Source organism: Gouania willdenowi, chromosome 4, assembly GCF_900634775.1.
Source record: "Gouania willdenowi chromosome 4, fGouWil2.1, whole genome shotgun sequence".
Classification (NCBI taxonomy): domain Eukaryota; kingdom Metazoa; phylum Chordata; class Actinopteri; order Blenniiformes; family Gobiesocidae; genus Gouania; species Gouania willdenowi.
In genome coordinates, this window is record NC_041047.1 from 33,658,063 (window position 1) to 33,685,006 (window position 26,944).

Consider the following 26,944-nt stretch of genomic DNA (forward strand, 5'->3'; position numbering starts at 1 on the left):
TAATCTTAAAATTAAAATTAACGTTTTGCAACGTCATATTATTCCAAAATTACAGATACACACACTTGGGGTTTGTGGAAGCCATTGAGTTTCAGGTCGAACAGAGGGGAGATATTTGCGCACCTTGATTTTCTAGAGATTGAACGACAAATGTTTTTTTTATTGCAGCTTTAATAGTAAGAAAATAGCTAATTATTGTCTCCTACTGTCAGATGTGTGACAAAATGGCCTCTAGAGCATAAAATATTCTGTTTCAAAGAGTGACAAGAAAATATTGTATTTTATTTAGCAATAGTTTAATTGAATTTAAAAAAAAAAAAGCCTAACAATTTTTAATTAATTATTAATACTTTCCGAGTACCTCTTATAATATGCTCCTGTACCCCTAGGGGTACACGTACCCTTGTTTGGGAACCACTGATCTAAAATATTTTGTGGATGCCTGGTAAGGGTGTATTGTTGCATTTAGCATCAACATGAAAAATGGTTTCAGTTTGGAATGTCACTCAAGTTCATGTGTGAGGGAGGTGAGCAGTGTATATAGTGTTAGAAAGAGATTATATACTGTATATATATATATATATACTGTACATAGTGTATATATATATTTATACTGTATATACTGTATATATATATTTATACTGTACATAGTGTATATATCCTCTTCCTCCTTTCATCTCCTCTTTCTCTTCCTTATTTTATTTCCTTCTTTTCTCTCTCTCTAACCTAACCCTCTCCCACTCGTCTCTCACTCAGTGACTCTCCTGCTGTGGAAACCGTGTGTTTGTGTTTAAACTTGTGTGTGTCTCAGCTTTCGTGGCTAAAGTCGAGGAGCTTTTATCGACTCTTCATCTGTTTAATGGATCTCTGAGACTTTGCTGGTGAAGTTCAACTTGTATCACATTAAAAACGGAGGAACGCCTCAGGTTAGTTACGTCAAACATTAGGACTTTAAAATTTGGAGTGGGATGTTTTTAGTTCGTTGTGGTTTCCACTGTTTACCTCGAGTACACACTGGAATTTAACTTCACCTTAACACATTGACTGAATTAGTGACTGTGGTTGTGTTTTATTATGTGATGCATCTCTGCTGTGCCTTGTGTACAGTATGTATAGGATCAATAGATGGACCTCAGTTAGTGTCTGTGTTGATGATACAAATCTACACAATGATCTTTAAAACCATATTTGGATCATCAAAATGATTCATAGCTGTATTTTAGAGAAAACTTGTTGATTGTTCTTTTAAATCCATTAAGACATTTATTGCAACTGCCTGAAATTTTTGCTGCTTATGTCATTTGCTATTTTTTTGTCAGACATTCTGTTTGTGCACTCAGTAAAAAGACAAAGTCTGAAAACATTGATTATCAATAAACACGTGATTTTATTCAATAATAAGAAAAATGCTAGTTCACAGACATTTACCAGTACTGCTTAACAACTGTGTTTGTGTTGATACATTGAAATCAGATCAGAATTTAATGTGAACAGGGATGGAAATTAATAAGAATTTAGCGATTCCGATTCCATTGATACTGCTCATCGATTCGATTCCTTACCAATTCTCTTATGGATTCTCATTGGGTTAGGGAATTAAATTATACAAATGGATTTGTTTGCTTTAACTCTTTATTGTATTATCTTTGTCTCTTTAATTTCCTGTAGGAATTTCAGCTCTTTTTTAATCCACCAGGTATAGATTGTTTTCACTGGATAATAATGTGTGAAAGATCAAACTAAAGACAATGATCAGAACCAGTCCGTCTCCAGTGTCTGATTACTTGTTATGAGGTCATAAACTGGAGACGAAGTGTGTGTTTTTGCTGAAGTTTGTTGTTTTCTGAAGAAAAGTTTGTGCAAGAAGCAACATTAGCGTGAGTGTAAAGAACCCGGAAGTGATTAGCGTAGCAACAGACGCTACAAACACAGCACAGCTGTGGGTGGAGAGGGTGGATTCTCCACGGTGAACAGCAAACAACTATATGGTGGGAGGAGCTTCACTTGGTGCTAGAATAAACACAATATACAGGACCTGGAGGAGTTTATCATTACGTATTTGCGACGTAAGAGAAACCGATAAACGGAACTGAAATACAAGCGAACGATTCCCAGGAATTGGATTAATGTTTTTAATTCCCATCCCTTCATGTGAACATCAGGAAAAACATGTTTTGGATTAACACTGTAGTGGTGAAAAAGTGTGGAGATGTTTTTTTGTTAAAGAGTAAATAAGTTTGTATTACTAATAAACAAAATATGTGCACCTTAAAAAATAAACACACACACAGACACACTCGGACTTTTTTATAACAATTTTATCCTTTGGATCATAAACTATGGAGAGTCTCCATTTTAATCAGGACATGAAACACATTGGTGGTTTCTTGTTAGGGTTTGGACCCAAATGCAGAGATAGATGAAGAAAGCAGGCAGGTGTAGCATTGATAGTTGTCCTTTTAATAATAAAACTCAAAAACCTAAACAGACACAAGGAAGCTCAGGGGAAACTGGGAACAAAACGCTGCAGGACATAAGACAATGATCCAACAGCCACACTGTGTCCAAGCACTCTGCTAAATAGTGAGGGAAGCTTGATTGGGAACGGGCCACAGTTGGGTGGAAAACATGAGGAAGCTAATCAATCAGAAACCAAGCACACAGGCATCACTGAGGGGGTGGAGCCACAAGCAGGAACGCCTGAAACACAAAGACAAGTTAAACACAGGAGGCCAGACTTAAACAGAATAAATAAAGACACAGAATAACTGAAAGAGGACCCCAAAGGCTAAAAAAAACCCTGAACCCAACAGTTATCTGTTGCTAGGCAACAATAGTGGAGTGTAAATCTAATGGTTGCTATGACAACAGAAACATTTGTTTAGCGTCTCTGAGCCAAATAACGGTCATTAAGTCAGAGTAATCCAGACGTTAGCTCCATAATATCAGTACAAGATACACACTGTAAACGTTTACGTTCACACCACATTGGGTGGTATGTGAGGGATCTGTGGGCTAAGCTAACAGGCTAAGCTAATGGGCAGAATTCCTTCTCAGAAAGTGGTTGAATGCAGCTTGTAAACATACTTGTTCAGAGCACTATTACGTTTCTGTTTACAGGTTATACTATGGGGCGTGTCATGGCACTAACCACACCCCCACCACATTGTTCCCTTTTATTTCCTTGTGGCTAAATGATGAACTTACCTGTTGGTTCAGGTGCTGATCCTCATCCAATCAATGAACACATGTCCTTTCACGCAGCTTTCATCACAGTTTCTAACACCTAACTACTCAGCCATGGCTCGTTTCTAACAGCTCTGTTAGCTCGTTAGGCTAATTGTGATTCTGAGTGGGTGCAGGGAGGTTCACAAGAAGCAGGAAGTTGGTGAGAAAGGTGATATTTAATCCTCTCCTAACATACAACCTTTATCACTGAGGGAGGGGCTACACACAGCTGCTGAAAAACTACACTTCCTGTTACGCCTCTACCTCCCACAATGCACCAGTTATTTAAAGACACAGGGGCTGCGTCCGAATAGTCCCTCTTATCTCCTTTCCTATCCACTTTTCCTTAACCCCGTGGATGACGTCACGGGGTTGAGGAAAGGTGTTAGGAGAGGAGATAGGAATAGGTCATCACGTTCGTTTTGACAATCAGACACACTTTCACCAGGTGACATCATAATCTTACAGTGGTGAAGGTCAGTGACGTCTGTGGTGGTGAAAAAACTACACATTTCTTAAAATAAACTAAAAGCTCATTTCTAACATTTTCCACTGATATAATGTCATAAATCACAGGTATGAATATAAATCAAAGGAAAAGAGGTTACCATGGCTACGAGGTACTAAAGGTAAACTAAAGAATGTCACATAGAGAATGGTTGATCACACTCACTAATATGAATTATGTATAAATAAAACATCATGTGGATAAAAATGTCTCTGATCATTTTTCTAGAACCACAGATTGTCTATTTTATGTCAGTTATAATCTGATTATATGTCTACATATAATAATATATGGGTTTAACATTATTTATTGAAAGTTGTTCATATTATTGCATTAGTAACTTATATGATCTCTGATTTGGGTGTGCCTGTCCCTTTAAATGTTGTCGCCACAATGAATTGTGGGTCAGCATTATCTCGTCTCTTTTGGTAAAAGATGTATCAGTGTTTCTGAGGCTAAATGAGGTAAAAAAGGAAGCATTGAGAATCTTTTCCTGAGCTTAAAGAGAACTCGGATGCTCTTTATCATGGCCACCACTTAAACACCAACCAGGGGTGAAGGAACAGTGGATAGGAAAGGAGATAGGAAAGGAGATAGGAAAGGAGATAGGAGGGACTATTCGGACGCAGCCAGGCCGTGATTGTTAGGTTCTGTTTATTTAGCCTTTGGTCGTTTTTAAGCTATTATGTGTCTTTGATTATTTGGTTTGAGTCTAGTTTAACTCTTGTCTGTGTTTCAGGTGTTCCTACTTGTGGCTCCACCCCCAGTGATGTCTGTGTGCTTGGTTGGTGATTGATTAGCTCCCTCATGTTTCCACCCAGGTGTGGGCCGTTGTTACGGAGTAACGGTTGTTACGGTAAAGGAGTTTGTTGAGGCGCCTTGTGCTCGTAGCTTGGATGTTTTTTCAAAAAAGCAACTGGCTTTGATCGGAGAGCATTTTAAGGTGGAAGTAGGTGATTTAAGGAAAACTATTGACTGTGTTAAAGGAAATTTAAAAACTGGGTTATTGACCAAGGGGTTTTAGGACCAGAGTCACCGCCCTGTATGGACTCGTCATTGTTGTCAGCGAGTGTTGCTGGGTTGACATTTGAGCAGCAAAGAGAGCTTTTGTTGCTGAGGTCACAGTTTGAGGAGAGACAGAGTAGGTTGGAGTTAGAAAAAGAAAAGGAAAGGGGCAGGTTTGAGTTGGAGAAGGAAAAAATGAGGTTTGAGCTTGAAAAACAAAAACTTGAGCGAATTAAAGAAGGAAAGTTGGAGGGTGATTTTGGTGAACGTGTGCCGGGGTCTTGTGGGGCTAAATCAGATGAAATAAGTGATTTAAGGCTTGTTCCAAAGTTTAATGAAGAGGAGCCTGAGACATTTTTTTAGTTATTTGAGCGTCTTGCAGAGACCCATGGGTGGTCGAACATAACGCGTATGCTCCTGCTGCAGTGTGTGTTAGTTGGTAAAGTGCAACAAGCGTTTTCGGCTCTGAGCGCTGTGGATTGTGTTGAATACGCGGTGGTTAAAGCGGCTGTTCTAAAAACCTATGAACTGGTTCCCGAGGCATATCAACAACGTTTTCGTGGTTGGAAACGTGGAGATAGGTCACATCTAGAGTTCATGTGCGATTTGGTGACACACTTTGACAGTTGGTGTTCCTCGGCTGGAGTGGAAACTATAGAGGACCTGCGGGAGCTTATGATACCGGAACAGTTTAAGAACTCTGTGTCAGAGCGGATTGCTGATTATGTTAATGAGCGTGGTGCTAAAACTGTGGCTGAGGCTGCTACACTTGTAGATGACTATTATTTGACGCATTTGGGGAATGTTTGGTCTTCTAGTCACTAGTGGAATTCCTGGTCCTCGTGAAATGGCTAAACATTCGTCTGAGAATGTTTTTGGAAGTGGGCGTTTTTCTCGTGATTTGGACATGGTTTGTAACGACTGTCACAAACATGGACATTGGAAGAAGGACTACTATGCACTAAAATCACGTTCCAGGCTGGCTACTGGCAATCCATCAATGTGTGCTGCAGCAGTGGTTTCTGAAGTTCATGAGGTTACATCAGAATTAAAATCTTATCTACCGTTCATTACTCAGGGGTATGTCTCTCTTTGTGTTCAGATGCAAGGTGATTGGGAGGAGGCCTTGCCTTGGATGCTGTTGGCTGCACGTGAGGTGGTTCAGGAAAGCACCGGGTTTAGTCCAAACGACCTTGTTTTTGGTCATAAAGTCCGTGGCCCTTTGGCACTAGTACACGATGGATGGACTGATGTTGACCCTCCTAGTAATTTAATTAATTTTGTGAATGGGTTTAGCTACAGATTGTATATGGCTCAGAAGTTGGTGAAGGAGAAGCTGTTGTGTGTACAGCATAAAATGAAGAAGCACTATGACCTAAAGGCTGTGCATAGAGAATTTTTGCCTGGAGACCAGGTTCTGGCCTTGTTGCCAGTGGTTACATCGCCTTTTCAGGCAAAGTTTTCTGGGCCATATTCTGTTGTGGAGAAATTGTCTGAGCTAAATTACTTGATATCAACTCCTGCACGTAGATCGAAAATGCAGTTGTGTCATGTTAACTTGCTAAAGCCTTATTTTTCCCCGAGACACTGTGTTGGATGTTGTAGTGGATCCAGTTAAAGTTCGTCCTCAGTGGGCTGTTATGCAGGCTCTGGTGGGGGGAGAATGTGATGACCCACCAGAGCCCGATGAAGCTATAGTGTCTGGTCGGTTGAAGAATAGTGAGTCGTTGAAATGTCTGAATACTTCTCTGCAATATTTAGACCCCTTAAAACGTGCCCAGTTAGTCAATGTAATTGAAGAATTTTTGTGTCTTTTTGGCGAAACGCCTTCACGAACCACTCTGGTTAAGCACGACATAGACGTTGGTGATTCATTGCCAATCAGGCAGAGGTTCTACAGAGTACACCCCGACAAACGTAAGCTGCTAGACTCTGAGGTGAAGTATATGGTTGAAAATAAAATTGCTGAACCCTCCGATTCTAGTTGGGCTTCGCCTTGTATTTTAGTGCCAAAGCCTGATAACAGTCCACGTTTCTGCACAGATTTTTGCAAAGTGAATGCAGTGTCGAAGGCAGATTCTTTTCCACTTCCTCGAATGGAGGATTGCGTGGATCAGGTGGGGGGTGCGAGCTTATGTGACCAAACTGGACCTGTTAACAGGGTATTGGCAGGTGCCACTTACAGAGCAGGTTAAACAGATTGCAGCGTTCATTACACCAAGCGGGTTGTTCTCGTATAGTGTGATGTCTTTTGGGTTGAGGAACGCGCCAGCAACCTTTCAGCATCTAATGAATCGGGTTGTTGGGGGTCTGGAGGGTTGTGCTGTTTACCTTGATGATTTGGTTGTATTTTCTGATACCTGGGAGGAACATTTGTCCCGTGTGAGAGCGACATTTACTCGGTTAGCAGAAGCTAATTTAACAATAAATTTGGCTAAATGTGAGTTTGCTAAGGCCACTGTGGTTTATCTGGGGCGCATTGTTGGACAGGGCAGCGTTCGGCCTGTACGGGCCAAGGTTGAGGCGATTGATCAATTCCCACAGCCCAGGACCAAAAAGGAACTAATGCGTTTCTTAGGTATGGTGGGCTATTATCGTTGTTTTTGCCCAAATTTTTCCACAGTGGTGACACCGCTAACAGACCTGTTGAAAACTAGCCGCAAGTATATTTGGTCGCCTCTCTGTCAGAGCGCTTTTGAGAGAGTAAAGGCATTAATCTCTAATGCTCCGGTCCTGGCTGGTCCTCAGTGGGACAGGGAGTGTCAGGTGGAGGTTGATGCCAGTTTGGTTGGAGCTGGGGCTGTGTTGTTACAGGCAGATCAGTCAGGGGTTAACCGCCCAGTTTGTTTCTTTTCTAAGAAGTTCAACCGTCACCAATTTAATTACTCAGTGATTGAAAAGGAGGCACTGGCATTGATTTGGGGCCTGCAACATTTCCAGGTCTATGTTGGTAATGGTCCTGTGGTGGTCTTTTCTGACCATAACCCATTAACGTTTCTCAGCAGTCTGCAGTCACCAAGCCAGCGGCTAGTGCGCTGGGCCCTTTTTCTCCAGTCTTACAGCCTGGAGATACGACACATCAAGGGATTGGACAACGTTGTTGCAGATGCACTGTCGAGATCCCCGCTGGACCATGCATCATTGACATCCGTTCCAGCTGATGGGACTAAAGTGACATCTGCTGCCCAAGCTACTCCAACTGCTGAGCTGAGGTTCCTGCTGGTGCTGCGAGTCGCATCTTGGGCTTTGCTGAAATGTGCTGACAATGATGTTTGTGTTGAACACATTGTCTTGCCTACCAGAGGTAAATTAGATCGGCTGCCTGTAATTTTGAAATTCTACCAAGAGCCCTAGCTTGGTTTATTAGAAGGCTCTGTGTGAGCCTCTTTTTGTAAAGGGGGAGGTGTTACGGCCCTGTCCTGTACTGTGGGGAGTCTTCTTGTTCTGGCAGCCACTCCTTCTTGTTTCTCCTCGTTGCAGGTGCTGATTGGCTGTGTTTTGGCCCCGCCTGTTGGTCTTCACTATTTCTGTCCGCACCACTGGCTTTTTGACAGTTTGAAGGATCCCGTCCATGGGTGTGGCTGCTGGCTCTCTCCTCATCATTTATTATGTACCTTTAAGTATATTTTGATCATTTGTTAGCCTTGGTTGTCGTTCTTTATGTTTAAGCCTGGTTTCGTTGGCATTAAATCTTGCTTTGTACACCTTTAAGACGTTGTCGCCTCCCACCTTTGTGTCAGCGTGAACGGCTGTAACAGCCGTTCCCAATCAAGCTTCCCTCACTATTTAGCTGAGAGCTTGGACACAGTGTGACTGTGGGATCATTGTCTCCTTCCTCGTGTCTGGTCTTTCTCCCTGTTCCTCATGTCTTTTTTAGATTTAAGTTTAGTTTTGATAATAAAAGGATGGACAGGTTCCAAGAACACTATGCATCGATCCTGCCTCCTTCTTTTTCTCCATTTGGGTCCACACCCACACCAGACCGTAATAGTGATTATCAACCAACGAGTGTCATATCCTGATTAAAATAGTCTTCATAGTTTATGATCAAAGGTAGAAAATGTTCTAAAAAGTCCTTTTAACTTGTTTTTTCTAATAAAAAGCTGCACATATTCTGTTTATTGGTAACATATTAAACACATTTTTGTAATATAAATGTACACTTTAATGTAAGTCAGGTTTGAATGATTATTTGGATAATTTGCTGTCCATCTTTTAACACTATGTATCATTTTTTCAAGGCCATGTTACAAAGATCAATTTGTCTCAAACTGTTTCTTCACTTTGACAAAGAAGTTTATTTATGAAACCATAAAACTGTAGTTATAAAACCAACTGAGACTAACTATTATTATTATTATCTGCTTTGGGGGCCTCAGGATTGCATCACTGCTTTTGCAGATGATGTGGTTCTGTTGGCTTCATCAAGCTCTCACGGGATGGGTTCACAGTCCAGTGTGATAAGAACCAGCAACTCCAAATCCGAGTCTATGGTTCTCAACCCGAAGAAGGTGGAGTGCCTTCTCTGGGTTGGGGATGAGGTCATGCCCCAAGTGGAGGAGTTCAACTACCTCAGGGTCTTGTTCATGAGTGAGAGAAGGGTGGTGCTAGAGATGGACAGGCGGATTGGTGCGGCGTCTGCACCGATCCGTCGTGGTGAAGAGGGAGCTGAGCCGAAAAGCAAAGCTCTCGATTTACTGGTGGGTCTACGTTCCTACCCTCACCTAGGATCATGAACTTTGGGTCACGACCCAAACAACAAGATCGTAGGTACAAGCGGCCGAAATGAGTTCCCTCCGTAGGGTGGCTGGGCTCTGCCTTAGAGAAGCTGAGTCATCAGGAGGAGGTCAGAGTAGAGCCACTGCTCCTCCGCATTGAGAAGAACCAGATGAGGTGGTTCAGTGCGGTGATTAGCCAGGTAGGACCTATGTTCTAATGTTCTAACTGATGACGTCATCACTGTATGTTGGCGGAGGTAAAAAATGCTTTACAAATTACATTAGAGTCCAACCTCTACAGTGATGTCATCAGATCAACCTCTACAGTGATGATGTCATCAGATCTACCTCTACAGTGATGATGTCATCAGATCTACCTCTACAGTGATGATGTCATCAGATCTACCTCTACAGTGATAGCTGTACGTGAAAGTAATTGTATCACTACCACATTGAGTCATTTTGCCATTCACGTGCAATTCCTTCAAAATATAAAAATTTTCACCAGTTCTAAAATGTGTTCAAATTTTCATGAGTTTTTGCACATGTTTCGGTTTCAAAAATGCGATAACTTTTTTTATGAAAAGAATAATCAAAACAAGGTGCATTACAATAGGGTCCTAATAATGTATAGTTTATTCACCACCTCAGTAAAAATTGTCTGTGATTTTCCCCGAGGATAGCGTGGTTACCATGGTTACCACAGGAGTAGCCGACCATGCACTACATCATCAACAAGTCGCCACTTGACTTTATTCAACCCTTGGGATGTTCTGATCACATTATTGAGTCGTAACAGTAAAATAACTCATTCCCAATTGTGCTTTTTATGATATTTCTAATATAAAAAAAATGTGTTTTGTCTGTAGTGATCGCAAAGCAAAATACAGCGTTTTTGGGTCATAATATATTTATATATATATGTAAGAATGTAACACAGCTGTTTGTGCTTGTGCAACAGGAGCTGAGCAGTAAACATGGCCTTTCTCAAGCATTCCTTCCTTCAGACGCTCAGCGCTCTCCTCCTGGTGCTGATGTGCTGCCAGGTCCAAACCAAACAGGGAGAGGAAGAGGAGGAGGAGGAAGATGTTTCCATCACAACACTGTCAGATGATTCTGAGTGTCCAGCAGAATGCAGCTGTGTAGCAGAGGGAGTAGTGGAATGTTCTGGAGTGGACCTCACACAGTTTCCTCTCAAACTGTCCAATAGAACCAAACAGTTGTATCTGCAGGTCTGTTTCTAACACAACATCAATAAATTACCTTTGTAAATATTAACTTTGCATATTTCTGCCAGAACAACATGATTGAAGAGATAAAAGTGGAGCATGTTTCACATCTGCATCAGCTGGAGACTCTGAATCTGCAGAACAACTGGCTCACCATACAAGGTACACTTTAAGGGTTATTTAAGGTAGTTTTACTGTAGACTTTCATACGAGGTACACTTTAAGGGTTATTTGAGGTAGTTTTACTGTAGACTTTCATACGAGGTACACTTTAAGGGTTATTTAAGGTAGTTTTACTGTAGACTTTCATACGAGGTACACTTTAAGGGTTATTTAAGGTAGTTTTACTGTAGACTTTCATACGAGGTACACTTTAAGGGTTATTTGAGGTAGTTTTACTGTAGACTTTCATACGAGGTACACTTTAAGGGTTATTTGAGGTAGTTTTACTGTAGACTTTCATACGAGGTACACTTTAAGGGTTATTTGAGGTAGTTTTACTGTAGACTTTCATACGAGGTACACTTTAAGGGTTATTTAAGGTAGTTTTACTGTAGACTTTCATACGAGGTACACTTTAAGGGTTATTTAAGGTAGTTTTACTGTAGACTTTCATACGAGGTACACTTTAAGGGTTATTTGAGGTAGTTTTACTGTAGACTTTCATACGAGGTACACTTTAAGGGTTATTTGAGGTAGTTTTACTGTAGACTTTCATACGAGGTACACTTTAAGGGTTATTTGAGGTAGTTTTACTGTAGACTTTCATACGAGGTACACTTTAAGGGTTATTTAAGGTAGTTTTACTGTAGACTTTCATACGAGGTACACTTTAAGGGTTATTTGAGGTAGTTTTACTGTAGACTTTCATACGAGGTACACTTTAAGGGTTATTTGAGGTAGTTTTACTGTAGACTTTCATACGAGGTACACTTTAAGGGTTATTTGAGGTAGTTTTACTGTAGACTTTCATACGAGGTACACTTTAAGGGTTATTTGAGGTAGTTTTACTGTAGACTTTCATACGAGGTGCACTTTAAGGTTTATTTGAGGTAGTTTTACAGTAGACTTTCATACGAGGTACACTTTAAGGGTTATTTGAGGTAGTTTTACTGTAGACTTTCATACGAGGTACACTTTAAGGGTTATTTGAGGTAGTTTTACTGTAGACTTTCATACGAGGTGCACTTTAAGGGTTATTTGAGGTAGTTTTACTGTAGACTTTCATACGAGGTGCACTTTAAGGTTTATTTGAGGTAGTTTTACTGTAGACTTTCATACGAGGTGCACTTTAAGGGTTATTTGAGGTAGTTTTACTGTAGACTTTCATACGAGGTGCACTTTAAGGGTTATTTGAGGTAGTTTTACTGTAGACTTTCATACGAGGTGCACTTTAAGGTTTATTTGAGGTAGTTTTACTGTAGACTTTCATACGAGGTACACTTTAAGGGTTATTTGAGGTAGTTTTACTGTAGACTTTCATACGAGGTGAGCTTTAAGGGTTATTTGAGGTAGTTTTACTGTAGACTTTCATACGAGGTACACTTTAAGGTTTATTTGAGGTAGTTTTACTGTAGACTTTCATACGAGGTACACTTTAAGGGTTATTTGAGGTAGTTTTACTGTAGACTTACATACGAGGTACACTTTAAGGTTTATTTAAGGTAGTTTTACTGTAGACTTTCATACGAGGTACACTTTAAGGGTTATTTAAGGTAGTTTTACTGTAGACTTTCATACGAGGTACACTTTAAGGTTTATTTGAGGTAGTTTTACTGTAGCCTTTCATACGAGGTACACTTTAAGGTTTATTTAAGGTAGTTTTACTGTAGACTTTCATACGAGGTACACTTTAAGGTTTATTTGAGGTAGTTTTACTGTAGACTTTCATACGAGGTACACTTTAAGGTTTATTTGAGGTAGTTTTACTGTAGACTTTCATACGAGGTACACTTTAAGGTTTATTTGAGGTAGTTTTACTGTAGCCTTTCATACGAGGTACACTTTAAGGTTTATTTGAGGTAGTTTTACTGTAGACTTTCATACGAGGTACACTTTAAGGTTTATTTGAGGTAGTTTTACTGTAGACTTTCATACGAGGTACACTTTAAGGTTTATTTAAGGTAGTTTTACTGTAGACTTTCATACGAGGTACACTTTAAGGTTTATTTAAGGTAGTTTTACTGTAGACTTTCATACGAGGTACACTTTAAGGTTTATTTGAGGTAGTTTTACTTTAGACTTTCATACGAGGTACACTTTAAGGGTTATTTGAGGTAGTTTTACTTTAGACTTTCATACGAGGTACACTTTAAGGGTTATTTGAGGTAGTTTTACAGTAGACTTTAATACGAGGTACACTTTAAAGTTTATTTAAGGTAGTTTTACTGTAGACTTTCATACGAGGTACACTTTAAGGTTTATTTAAGGTAGTTTTACTGTAGACTTTCATACGAGGTACACTTTAAGGGTTATTTGAGGTAGTTTTACTGTAGACTTTCATACGAGGTGCACTTTAAGGTTTATTTGAGGTAGTTTTACTGTAGACTTTCATACGAGGTGCACTTTAAGGTTTATTTAAGGTAGTTTTACTGTAGCCTTTCATACGAGGTACACTTTAAGGTTTATTTAAGGTAGTTTTACTGTAGCCTTTCATACGAGGTACACTTTAAGGTTTATTTGAGGTAGTTTTACTGTAGACTTTCATACGAGGTACACTTTAAGGGTTATTTGAGGTAGTTTTACTTTAGACTTTCATACGAGGTACACTTTAAGGGTTATTTGAGGTAGTTTTACTTTAGACTTTCATACGAGGTACACTTTAAGGGTTATTTGAGGTAGTTTTACTGTAGACTTTCATACGAGGTACACTTTAAGGGTTATTTGAGGTAGTTTTACAGTAGACTTTAATACGAGGTACACTTTAAAGTTTATTTAAGGTAGTTTTACTGTAGACTTTCATACGAGGTACACTTTAAGGCTTATTTAAGGTAGTTTTACTGTAGCCTTTCATACGAGGTACACTTTAAGGTTTATTTGAGGTAGTTTTACTTTAGACTTTCATACGAGGTACACTTTAAGGGTTATTTGAGGTAGTTTTACTTTAGACTTTCATACGAGGTACACTTTAAGGGTTATTTGAGGTAGTTTTACTGTAGACTTTCATACGAGGTACACTTTAAGGGTTATTTGAGGTAGTTTTACAGTAGACTTTAATACGAGGTACACTTTAAAGTTTATTTAAGGTAGTTTTACTGTAGACTTTCATACGAGGTACACTTTAAGGCTTATTTAAGGTAGTTTTACTGTAGACTTTCATACGAGGTACACTTTAAGGCTTATTTGAGGTAGTTTTACTGTAGACTTTCATACGAGGTACACTTTAAGGTTTATTTAAGGTAGTTTTACTGTAGACTTTCATACGAGGTACACTTTAAGGTTTATTTGAGGTAGTTTTACTGTAGACTTTAATACGAGGTACACTTTAAGGGTTATTTGAGGTAGTTTTACTGTAGACTTTCATACGAGGTACACTTTAAGGGTTATTTGAGGTAGTTTTACTGTAGACTTTCATACGAGGTACACTTTAAGGTTTATTTGAGGTAGTTTTACTGTAGACTTACATACGAGGTACACTTTAAGGGTTATTTGAGGTAGTTTTACTGTAGACTTTAATACGAGGTACACTTTAAGGTTTATTTGAGGTAGTTTTACAGTAGACTTTCATACGAGGTCCACTTTAAGGTTTATTTAAGGTAGTTTTACTGTAGACTTTCATACAAGGTACACTTTAAGGTTTACTTAAGGTAGTTTTACTGTAGACTTTCATACGAGGTACACTTTAAGGTTTACTTAAGGTAGTTTTACTGTAGACTTTAATACGAGGTACACTTTAAGGGTTATTTAAGGTAGTTTAACTGTAGACTTTCATACGAGGTACACTTTAAGGGTTATTTAAGGTAGTTTAACTGTAGACTTTCATACGAGGTACACTTTAAGGGTTATTTAAGGTAGTTTAACTGTAGACTTTCATACGAGGTACACTTTAAGGGTTATTTAAGGTAGTTTAACTGTAGACTTTCATACGAGGTACACTTTAAGGGTTATTTAAGGTAGTTTTACTGTAGACTTTAATACAAGGTACACTTTAAGGGTTATTTAAGGTAGTTTTACTGTAGACTTTCATACGAGGTACACTTTAAGGGTTATTTAAGGTAGTTTAACTGTAGACTTTCATACGAGGTACACTTTAAGGGTTATTTAAGGTAGTTTAACTGTATACACATACATACACATCTCCTCTGTCACTGAACTGTTGAATTTTGAAGGGAATGTGTTTATTACGTAACATAGACCTTTTTGAAATGTGATCTATTTCTATTGTTATGACTGTTTTCTTCAGCCTCTACTTTTGTCTGAACTGTTGAGTGACACATAGTGACACATAGTGACACATAGTGACACATAGTGACACATAGCGACACATAGTGACACATAGCGACACATAGTGACACATAGCGACACATAGTGACACATAGTGACACATAGTGACACATAGTGACACATAGCGACACATAGCGACACATAGTGACACATAGCGACACATAGCGACACATAGTGACACATAGCGACACATAGTGACACATAGCGACACATAGCGACACATAGTGACACATAGCGACACATAGTGACACATAGCGACACATAGTGACACATAGCGACACATAGCGACACATAGTGACACATAGCGACACATAGTGACACATAGCGACACATAGTGACACATAGCGACACATAGGCAAGGCAAGGCAAATTTATTTATATAGCACATTTCATACTCAAGGCAACTCAATGTGCTTTACATGATAAAACATTCAATTGTTTAAAATCAATAAGAACATTTAAATCAATAAGAACAATTAAAATCATCAGTAAAATCAATTAAAATCATCAGTAAAATCATCATGACATCATCAACATGACCATAAATCTCTCTCAATCATAGAAAAAAAGTTCCTTTAACTTTGATTTAAAAATGTTCACATGTGATGCTGACTTCAGCTCTGCTGCAGTTTGTTCCACTTCTTTGCAGCATAACAACTAAACACAGCATCACCATGGTTACTGTGAGCTCTGGGCTCCACTATCTGACCTGTGTCCATAGATCTGAGAGACCTGCTGGGTTCATACCTGACTAACATCTCACTGATGTATTCTGGACCAAACCCATTCACACATTTATAACCAGCAGCAGAACTTTACAGTCTCCTCTGAGGCTGACTGGGAGCCAGTGTAAAGACTTTAAAACTGGAGTAATGTGCTCTGACCTCTTTGTTCTGGTTCAGACCCGAGCTGCAGCGTTCTGAACCAGCTGTAGCTGTTTGATGCTCTTTTGGGGGATTCCTGTCAGAAGACCATTACAATAGTCCAGTCTGCTGGAGATAAAAGCATGGACCAGTTTCTCCTGATCTTTCTGAGTCATTAAACCTTTCACTCTGGAGATGTTCTTTAGGTGGTAGAAGATGTTTTTGTGATAGATTTGATCTGATGCTGAATGTCAGATCTGAGTCAATCAGAACACCAAGGTTTTTGACTTGGTCTTTAGCTTTTAAAGATCCAGACTCAGATACTTGCTGACAGCAGTCCTCTTTTCATTGTTACCAAAGACAATCACCTCCATCTTGTCATGGTTTAGTTGAAGGAAGTTTTCACTCATCCAGCAGTTTACTTTTTCTAAGCAGTCACACAACACCTCAATGGGACCATAGTCATCTGGGTTCAGTGATAGATATAGTTGTGTGTCATCTGCGTAGCTCTGATAATCAACCTTACAGTTGTGTAAAATGTGTCCTAAAGGAAGCATATAAAGGCTAAACAGAAGAGGTCCAAGAACAGATCCCTGAGGAACCCCACAGGACATTGGTAATCTGTCAGATTCAAAGTTTACAATGCTTACAAAATAGCTTAGTGACACATAGTGACACATAGTGACACATAGCGACACATAGCGACACATAGCGACACATAGCGACACATAGCGACACATAGCGACACATAGTGACACATAGTGACACATAGTGACACATAGTGACACATAGCGACACATAGCGACACATAGCGACACATAGCGACACATAGCGACACATAGTGACACATACATAGCGACACATAGCGACACATAGTGACACATAGCGACACATAGTGACACATAGTGACACATAGTGACACATAGTGACACATAGTGACACATAGCGACACATAGTGACACATAGTGACACATACATAGCGACACATAGCGACACATAGTGACACATAGCGACACATAGTGACACATAGTGACACATAGCGACACATAGCGACACATAGCGACACATAGTGACACATAGCGACACATAGTGACACATAGCGACACATAGTGACACATAGTGACACATAGCGACACATAGTGACACATAGTGACACATAGTGACACATAGCGACACATAGCGACACATAGCGACACATAGTGACACATAGCGACACATAGTGACACATAGCGACACATAGTGACACATAGCGACACATAGCGACACATAGCGACACATAGCGACACATAGTGACACATAGCGACACATAGCGACACATAGTGACACATAGTGACACATAGCGACACATAGTGACACATAGTGACACATAGCGACACATAGCGACACATAGTGACACATAGTGACACATAGTGACACATAGCGACACATAGTGACACATAGCGACACATAGTGACACATAGTGACACATAGCGACACATAGTGACACATAGCGACACATAGTGACACATAGCGACACATAGTGACACATAGTGACACATAGCGACACATAGTGACACATAGTGACACATAGCGACACATAGTGACACATAGCGACACATAGCGACACATAGTGACACATAGTGACACATAGTGACACATAGCGACACATACATAGTGACACATAGCGACACATAGCGACACATAGCGACACATAGCGACACATAGCGACACATAGTGACACATAGCGACACATAGTGACACATAGCGACACATAGTGACACATAGCGACACATAGTGACACATTGTGACACATAGTGACTGTTTGTGTAAATGTTCTGTTCTGAGCTTTACTACAAATTAATTGCTCTTTGGGATCAATACATTTTTCTGAATCTCAATTTTAACACATTTGGTTTGTCCGTAATATACATACTGTATATATATGTATATATATATACTTTGGGTATGTAGCCTGTACTACTAAGCTATCAAAACAGAACTTTAAATAGACAAACCGCTAGAATAACTGACATAATAAATAAAATAAATCCTAATGGACTTGTTTTACTTCATAAGCTACAAATAGCTGCTTTTCTTTGGTCTGTTACAGTTTCTTTTCTTTTGTGATTTTTCTCCCCAGGAGAAAATAAACCAGCCACAGCTTCTCAGTATTTCAGATTCATTGGAATGTGTTGCTGCTCCACCTCTTTAGAGAAATGATCTCACTTCCTATTACAAGAAATAGCCTCTAACCTGACAATAGGGTGTTTTTATTGATAATTCGTCCTCAGGACCACTAGAAAAACCATGATTTATGCACATAACAATCAAATGAGACGAGAACAAAAGGATGAATGAAATACTTTTTTTGCACAAACTTTCAGAGAAGAATTAGAAAGTGTTCAAAACACATTTCTTTATACAGTTTTATATATTTTCTATCCTCACCTTAAAATAAGTGAAAAGGACAACATAGGGTAAGTCCTCATGCAGGAAAAATGACCTAAATATGAGTTATTTTACACGATACCTACAGTACATCATTCACATGTAAACAAAGTGTGGGGCCCGCCCCAATGGGGGGGTGGGGCGGTGGGGGGGTCAACTTGAAGACATAACGGTGAACATTATGACACAAAAGAGAAGAAGAAACAGGAAAAGTGGTGTGTGTGTGTGTGTGTGTGTGTGTGTGTGTGTGTGTGTGTGTGTGTGTGTGTTGTGTGCTTGTGTACCCTCTTCTGTTCATCTGTATTAAAGTTTCCGTTACCATAGCGACGGAGAGGGAAGCCTTTTCAAAAACTTCCACTCTGGAGCCACTTTTTAAAAAGTTATGTTTTCAAGCATCAAAATGGCGTTGCCGTGGGAACGGACAGATGAAACGCTACAAAACTTTAGTGTAAACAGAGCCTGAAATGAGTCGTGTGAATATGTTTGTTTTAATAAATAAATAATAATTCTATTATTATTATTATTTGTTGTTTTATAGGTCTTGAAGACGAAGGCTTTGAGACGCTTCATCAGCTGAATTATTTATACTTGGCAAATAACAAGGTTAGTTACTCAGCAGCATTTCTATATATATCTATATCTATATATATTTATAAATATGAATCAGAATTCCAGAGGGAAATGACTTAATGACACGCTACGTCTCATCTCATCTATTTCAAGCCATCACATATAAAACTAATGAATCCCATAATTCTAAGATCCTGCAGTGTTATAGACGTGTTCAGTTAGTCAGTAAAAGTTTACAGTATAGTAATTGAAGGTGTGCTGTGGTCGATAGACTGACTTTGTTCTGTTGTAATCTGATTTCTTTATGAAATACCAACTCTTGACTAAACATTCAATGGTGTGAATCCTGGCTTCACCCTTTGTTCAAAGACTAAACCAGTGTCGTCGACTAATAGTTTGCCAAGATTAACATTTTCACAGATAAAAACCAAGACATAAATTATTGCTGATGAAAAAAAAGCCACAAAACATGTTCGGTTTTTGGATCTATTTTTAGAAAAATCAGCACATGATGCACATCATGTAATCTCCACTGTAACTGTGTAAACACATATTCTTTGTGTGCTTACAGCTAACCTTGGCACCAAAGGTCCTCCCTTCATCTCTGATCAGCGCCGATTTTGCTGCTAATCAGCTAACAAAGATTTATCCATATACATTTGGCCAAAAACCAAAGCTAAGGTTGGAATAAAGGCAATGTTACTGTGCCCTGCAACGCAGTAATTTAACATATACATATAATTGTTGTGATTAGGTCTGTCTATCTCCATAACAACAAGCTGACTGATGCTGGACTTCCACTACAATTATTTAATGGTTCAAACAACCTGGAAATCCTCACCATGTCCAGCAACTTGTTGCGGGCGGTACCGATGAACCTGCCTTCGTCTCTCTACCGCCTCCACCTTAAGGTAGCTTTTATGTTTAAAAAAAGATTAGCTTTGAAATATGAGATGTATAGACAGGTTTTATTTTTAGTAGTGACAACTAATGTGCCCCATTGTGTATACGTTGTTAGACTAGACCAGAGGTGTCCAAACGTAGTCCACCAGGTTTTCAATGTGTCCCTGCTCCAACACTTCTGGAATCCTGAAGCTAATGGTCCTCTCAGCTGAGCTGGGACACACTGAAAACCTGGTGGACTACCAACCCTTGAGGACCGCGTTTGGACACCCCTCAACTAGGCGGTACCCATGTGGGTAGTGAGCAAAAGAAGTTTGTTGTGACATGTTCCTTGGTGCTGTTCTACATGACTTTAACTTGTGTTTGCCATGAGCGTAACTCTTTGATATTCTAGAGCAACACGTTGGAGAACATCCCAGCAGGAGCCTTTGACAGCTTATCAAACCTTAGAGAGTTGTACCTTCAAAACAACCTCCTCAGCAATGAAGGCATGGACAACGAGACCTTCAGGTGAAAACCTTGGTCACAGATCACTTTCACTCAAACAGTATTATCAAATGTTTGATTATCGTTGAAAGTCCATAGGGAGGTAGTGAAATCTGAAAGACAAGCACATGGACCTGATCAGAGATTTTAGATTTATCTTTAACATTTGTTCTTATTTTGCAGTCATCTCACCAGCTTGGAGTGCCTAGACCTGTCAAATAACAACTTAAGTGTTGTTCCAAAGGGTCTACCCCGTAATCTTGTGCTTCTACACTTGGAAAAAAACTCCATTCGTAGCATACCAGGAGATGCGTTAACCTCTGTCAAAAGCCTTGAATACCTGCTTCTTCAAAACAATTTGCTTCGCTCTCGCTCCATCCACCCGGCTGCCTTTTTGGTACATTTCTTTCATGATTCAGCGTTGAGTCATTGTTAAGTTGATGCACAACATTCTTTACCCTTATGCTTTATATATGTTTTGATCAGGGCTTAAAGAACCTGCACACTCTTCACATGTACAACAATTTGCTGGAGCGTGTACCTAAGGGCTTGCCCCGGCGAGCTAAAACGCTAATGCTACTCCACAATTCCATTTCGGAAATAGGCCGAAATGATCTGGCCTTTCTGCACACGCTCACAGAGCTCAACCTGAGCTACAACAAGCTAACCAGCATCAAACTGCACCGAGAGGCCTTCAGAAAGCTGCGTGTGTTGGAGACGTTGGACTTGTCAGGAAACAACCTTCACACCTTTCCTCTGGGTCTTCCTCGCAGTTTGCAAGTACTTGAGATGAAAAACAACCACATTAGCTCCATTCCAGAAGGTTCTCTGTCAGGCATGACCAAACTAAAGAAGCTGGTCCTGAGCCACAACCAACTAAAACTGAACTCCATCTACCAGGGGGCATTGATGGAGCTCAGCGCGCTCACAGTAAGTAGCTAGTGCTAAAAATGCTGTTGGATCTGTGTGTGTGTTTGGGAAGAAACGGGTTCTGGATAGGGATGTATATTGATAACGATTTAGCGATTCCGATGCTTTATTGATTCCTGCTTATCGATCCGGTTTTATATTGATTCTCTTATCGATTCCCAAATAGACTGAAAAACAAGTAGCACATGAGTACAGAAAAGTATATAACCTAGTTTATTAAAAGAAAATCAGGTTAATTAATACAAATCGTAATTATTCACTGCTGAGAATAAACAATACTCAAATGAGTAAAATTAGTCCACAAGTCAAGTGGGTATTGGTTTAGGATAATATATAAACCTCATTTTTATCATAATCACACAACCTTAGCCAGTTGTTTAATTTGACCTGCTGTGCTAGTGCTAGCACTGATGCTGCTAAGTCACGGCATTGCTTGAGTATAATGCCGTGTTGTGTGGCCAAATATTTGGACATATTGGTTGTGTTACCGCCTTTAGCGCACAGATCCCTCCAGCAGGATTTACAGGTGACGATGCCCTCGATGTTGTCCTACTTTACACAGGGTAATAAGCCGCCAATAGGGCGTGTTTACACAGAGGTCTGTTTTGCGCTGCCAATATGCCGCCTCTGAGGGTACACATATTACCGTCTCCATTACTATGTAAACATGAGGCGTAAACGTGCTGGCCTCTGTGTGAGATGGGCGGAGCTGTCGATGACATGCATTGCTGTGCGACCCACAGCCGGGGAGTTTTAAAACCAGGAAACAGCTGATCACAGCATTCAGTTCATCCTTCAACCACCGACGTGAAGACGTTGAGCCACACAGCGAACCCTCAATATGTCTAGGGCAGTTTGGACAGCACGCTCGTTGACTGTCCCACCTCAAACCCCCTGAGACCGCAGATGAGGAAAGGGATGATGTTGCTGAAAGCCAACCAGGTGTGTGTTTTTAAATGAAGGGTTTTATTAATGAAGAAGACAAAAATCAAAAGCTACATGTCCCTGTGTGACTGACGTGTTTGCTAATTTTGCATTATTATTTTTTAGAGCAAGGCCCACCCCAGCGAAAAAAAGAAAGGTCAAGGTGCGGCCTAAGGATTCAAAGAGCTGCTGGCGAACATGGACCGTCAGGAAGCTGCGGAGCAGGCACGGCTACAGAGCTGCACAACGGAGATCTGAGCAGGAAGAAGAGAAAAAAAGATGGGATGAAGAGAATGCGATGTTGGAGACAGAAGCGTGCACGGGCTGAACAGTTTTCTACACTCTCAAGTTTGTTTGTTTGACATGCACCAAGGAATGCAGAATGAATTTGCTCTTCTGCAGGAGACTCTATAGGTCGGATGACACCTGCAGTCCCACAACACAGCACCCCCCCATCTTCCCCGTCCACCTGTGTCTCGCTACTCATATTCTCCACCGCTACCACTCCCAGCTTCAACGAGGACCCACATTCATCCACCTACCTTCAGCAGCTGGACTAAGCTTTCCTGCACACCTTGTTCATAATTATATATATATTCTTTTTTTAACGACAACTTTCTTTTTTGTACATAGTTGAACTGAACCAGTGTTTGGTGGTGGTGTGTTTTTTTGAATGCCAGTGAATGAATAATAATATAAAACATTTTTCCATTTTAACAGTTGTATTCAATTCATTCACATTACAATGTCATTGAATGGGGAGAAAAATTCCTGAGATATAATGCAGACTTCTTTTTTTTATGATTAGCAGAACATAATAACTTGGCATTTACGGTTGCATAGTACAAGAACAAATGTTCTCTCCATCAGCTACAAACACGTGTTTAACTCCTCTGAGAGTAGTGCTGATTGTGATAAATAACTACAAATGTGTACATAAACATACAACACTTCCATGTGATTCTTTACACTGTATTTTTAATCCAAGAAAATTTACAGCAACCACTAATTGTTGAACAGAATTGGTGCAGTTCAGAGAATTGACATAATAGCTTCTCGGCTAACTTGTTAACCTGCACGTGCCTGTGGATCTTGATACTCAACCTGGACAGGAACCAGGCAGCTCTGGCTTCAGCTATGGTCCACTCTCACATACTGTATGTAGTGGAGAACACAACAGGCGAGTACCACATCAGATACTGAAGCGGTGGCAACATCTAGTCGTTTACCCAGGCACCTCCAACGACCTTTGAGACGTCCAAAGGAATGTTCCACCACCATCCTTGCGGAACTCAAGCGGAAGTTGAAATTTCTCTCTTGTGGCGTGAGTGCACGTTGGTTGGTGAAACCCTTCATCAGCCAGTTTCTGAGGATATGCAGGGTCTTAATGATGTGCACAGGGATCTCCACATCATTAACAGTTCATGATGCCTGGAAGGAACATGAATAGTAATAGGTTAAAAAATACAATAACCACATTAATAAGAACCCAAGTCACACAAAATGACAGACCTCATCTAGGTGCTGCTATATTATGACTATATTATGATATAAGCTGTTCAGAGATTGATGACCAACTTCAATGACAGAAGAGCTTATTACAGTGTGCAATGTGACTTCCATACATGACAACTTAAACATGAGCTTTAGAAATATACAAAAGCCTATGACAAGCTCAGGAATTCTCCCTGTTGTTCTTTGACCTTTTTGAAGATGTAGGAGTTGAGAAAAATCAAGTCTGTAAAGCTTTAAAAAAGTAAGAAATCAGGAAGGGGGGAAACCTTTTTCACACCACTGTGTTTGAGACACACACATTATTTGATTAATTTTTAAATTTGTTTGATGATCAGAAATATTTAAGTGTGTAAAACATGCAAAAAAGTAAGAAATCAGAATTCCTTTATTAATCCAGGGGAAATTGCTTTTGTTACAGCCACAGAAAAAAAAAAAAGAATAAAAACGTGAACAAAGACGGAAGAATAAACGTTAAATAAGTGTATAATTAAGAATTCATTAAATTATTAGGATGCTATTGTTTTCATTTAAAGTTGAGGGTGTGGCCAATATGGCGGAGCACTCAATGGGTATTAAAACGTGTACAATTCATTTATTACGTTTCCCTCTGATGATAATGCAATGTTTGCCACTGTAATGTAATGTAATCACTGAGTCTTTTCTATTTCCCTGTGAAGAATGAATTTCAGAATCAGAATCAGAAATGTTTTAATGGCCATGTACAGTTTTAAGGACAGTACAAGGAATTTGTCTTGGTAGTTGGTGAACAAAACAAACAACAAAAAAAAACAAAAAAAAAACAAAGAACAACCCAGCAACAATAATTATAATAATAATAATGATAAATATAAAGGATGAGGATAAATAAAGGATAGATAGAGAATAAAGGATATATATATATATATATATATATATATATATATATATATATACAGTGCAGCAGATAATGTCATCATGGAGGTGGTGATCGGGTGGGGGGGGGGTTCAGTGGGTGACTGGGGGTGTGTTCATGTGGATGGTGGCAGAGGGAAAGAAGCTCTTTTTGTGTCTGGAGGTTCTGGTCCTGATGGACCTAAACCTCCTTCCAGAAGGGAGAGATTGAAACAGTTTATGACCGGGGTGGGAGGGGTCGGCCACAATCTTTCCTGCACGCCTCAAAATCCTGGAGGGGTTCAGGTCCTGGAGGGAGGGCAGATTGCAGCCGATGACCTTCTCTGCAGAGTGGATGATACGCTGCAGTCTGGCCTTGTCCTTGGCCGTAGCTGCAGGTACCAGATGGTGATGGAGGAGCAGAGGATGGACTGGATGATGGAGCTGTAGAAGTTCACCATCATCTTTGTTGGCAGACTGAACTTCTTTAGCTACTACAGGAAGTACATCCTCTGCTGAGCTTTTTTGATGAGGGAGCTGATGTTCAGCTCCACTTGGGGTCCTGGGTGATGATGGTCCCCAGGAAGCAGAAGTTCTCCACAGAGCTCACTGTAGAGTCTCCCAGGGTGAGGGGGGTGAGGGGGGCTGGGTTCTTCCTGAAGTCTGCTATCATCTCCACTATCTTTAAAGCGTTGAGCTCCAGGTTGTTCTGGCTGCACCAGGACACCAGCCGGTCTGTCTCCCACCTGTAGTCAGACTCGTCTCCATCAGAGATGAGACGATGATGGTCGTGTCGTCTGCAAACTTCAGGAGTTTGACCGACTGGTGAGAGGAGGTGCAGCTGTTGGTGTACAGGGAGAAGATCAGAGGAGAAAGAACACAGCCCTGAGGAGATCCAGTGCTGATGGTCCTGGAGCAGAGATGGTTTTTCCCAGCTTCACGTGCTGCTTCCTGTCAGACAGGAAGTCTGTGATCCACCTGCAGGTGGAGTCTGGCACGTTCAGCTGGGAAAGCTTGTCCTGAAGGAGAGCTGGGATTATAGTGTTGAAAGCAGAGCTGAAGTCCACAAACAGGATCCTGGCGTAGGAGCCTGGGGAGTCCAGGTGCTGGAGGATGAAGTGGAGAGCCAGGTTTACAGCATCGTCTACGGACCTGTTGGATCTATAGGCAAACTGCAGGGGGTCCAGGTGGGGGTCAGTGATGTCCTTGATGTGGGAGAGCATGAGGCGTTCAAAGGACTTCATGACCACAGATGTCAGAGCGATGGGTCTGTAGTCATTAAGTCCTGTGATCCTCAGCTTTTTAGGGACAGGAACGATGGTGGAGGCCTTAAAACAGGCTGGTACGGTGCATGTCTCCAGTGAGGTTTTAAAAATGTCTGTGAACACTGGAGACAGCTGATCAGCACAGTGCTTCAAGGTAGAGGGAGAGACAGAGTCCGGTCCACAAGCCTTACGGGGGTTTTGTCTCCTGAAAAGTCTATTTACATCTCTCTCTTTGATGGAGAAAGGTGTCTCTGTGGGGGGGGAAGATAGGGGAGAGAACCTCTGTAAGCAGCTGTGGTGAGACTGTAGCTTTGATGTGGGGGGTGAAGGTGTTGGAGTGAGGCTGGTCAGAGGTGTGAGGGGGGTTGGAGTCAGGTCTGTCCCATTGTCTGTCAAATCTACAATAGAACTCATTCAGACTGTTGGCCAGGCAGAGGTCGTTAGCAGCAGCAGGGGCTCTGGGCTTGTAGTTTGTAATTTGCCTGAGCCTCTCCAGACAGAAGCTGAGTCATTTGCAGAGAACTGATATTGTAGCTTCTCTGAGTACAAACGTTTGGCTTTTCTCACCTCCTTTCCAAACGTGTACTTCGACTCTCTGTACCTGGCTCTGTCTCCACTCCTGAAAGCGTCCTCTTTGTCTGCCCTCAGCCCTCTGAGCTTAGCTGTGAACCAGGGTTTGTCATTGTTATAACTCACCCTGGTCTTTGATGGAATGCAGCTGTCCTCACAGAAGCTGATGTAGGACGTCACAGCGTCTGTAAACTCATCCAGAGAACTGTTCACAGACCTGAAAACATCCCAGTCAGTCCAGTCCAAACACTCCTGGAGTTTCTCCACTGCTTCACTGGTCCATTGTTTAGATTCCTTCACCACAGGTTTACAGAGCTTCAGCCTCTGTCTGTATGAAGGAATCAGGTGGACCATCACACGGTCCGATAGGCCCAGTGCAGCACGGGAAACGGCGTGATAAGCACTGCTTAGTGTGGTGTAACAGTGATCCAGTGTCTTCTCCTCTCTGGTCGGACATTTAATTAATTGTCTATATTTGTGGAGCTGGTGT

General features: G+C 40.7%; 1 protein-coding gene across 1 annotated transcript in view; it reads left to right on the forward strand.

Moving 5' to 3' along the window:
* The first annotated feature begins 725 nt into the window (after positions 1 to 725).
* The window catches only part of podn (podocan), a 55,620-nt gene continuing 29,401 nt past the window's right edge, over positions 726 to 26,944 (forward strand). Inside the window, exons 1-9 of the mRNA XM_028444012.1 lie at positions 726 to 926; positions 10,421 to 10,691; positions 10,757 to 10,850; positions 18,960 to 19,024; positions 19,563 to 19,672; positions 19,746 to 19,902; positions 20,289 to 20,404; positions 20,564 to 20,777; positions 20,867 to 21,310. Coding sequence (XP_028299813.1) covers positions 10,437 to 10,691; positions 10,757 to 10,850; positions 18,960 to 19,024; positions 19,563 to 19,672; positions 19,746 to 19,902; positions 20,289 to 20,404; positions 20,564 to 20,777; positions 20,867 to 21,310 — 1,455 coding nt within the window. The 5' untranslated portion in view covers positions 726 to 926; positions 10,421 to 10,436. The remainder of the gene's footprint in view (positions 927 to 10,420; positions 10,692 to 10,756; positions 10,851 to 18,959; positions 19,025 to 19,562; positions 19,673 to 19,745; positions 19,903 to 20,288; positions 20,405 to 20,563; positions 20,778 to 20,866; positions 21,311 to 26,944) is intronic.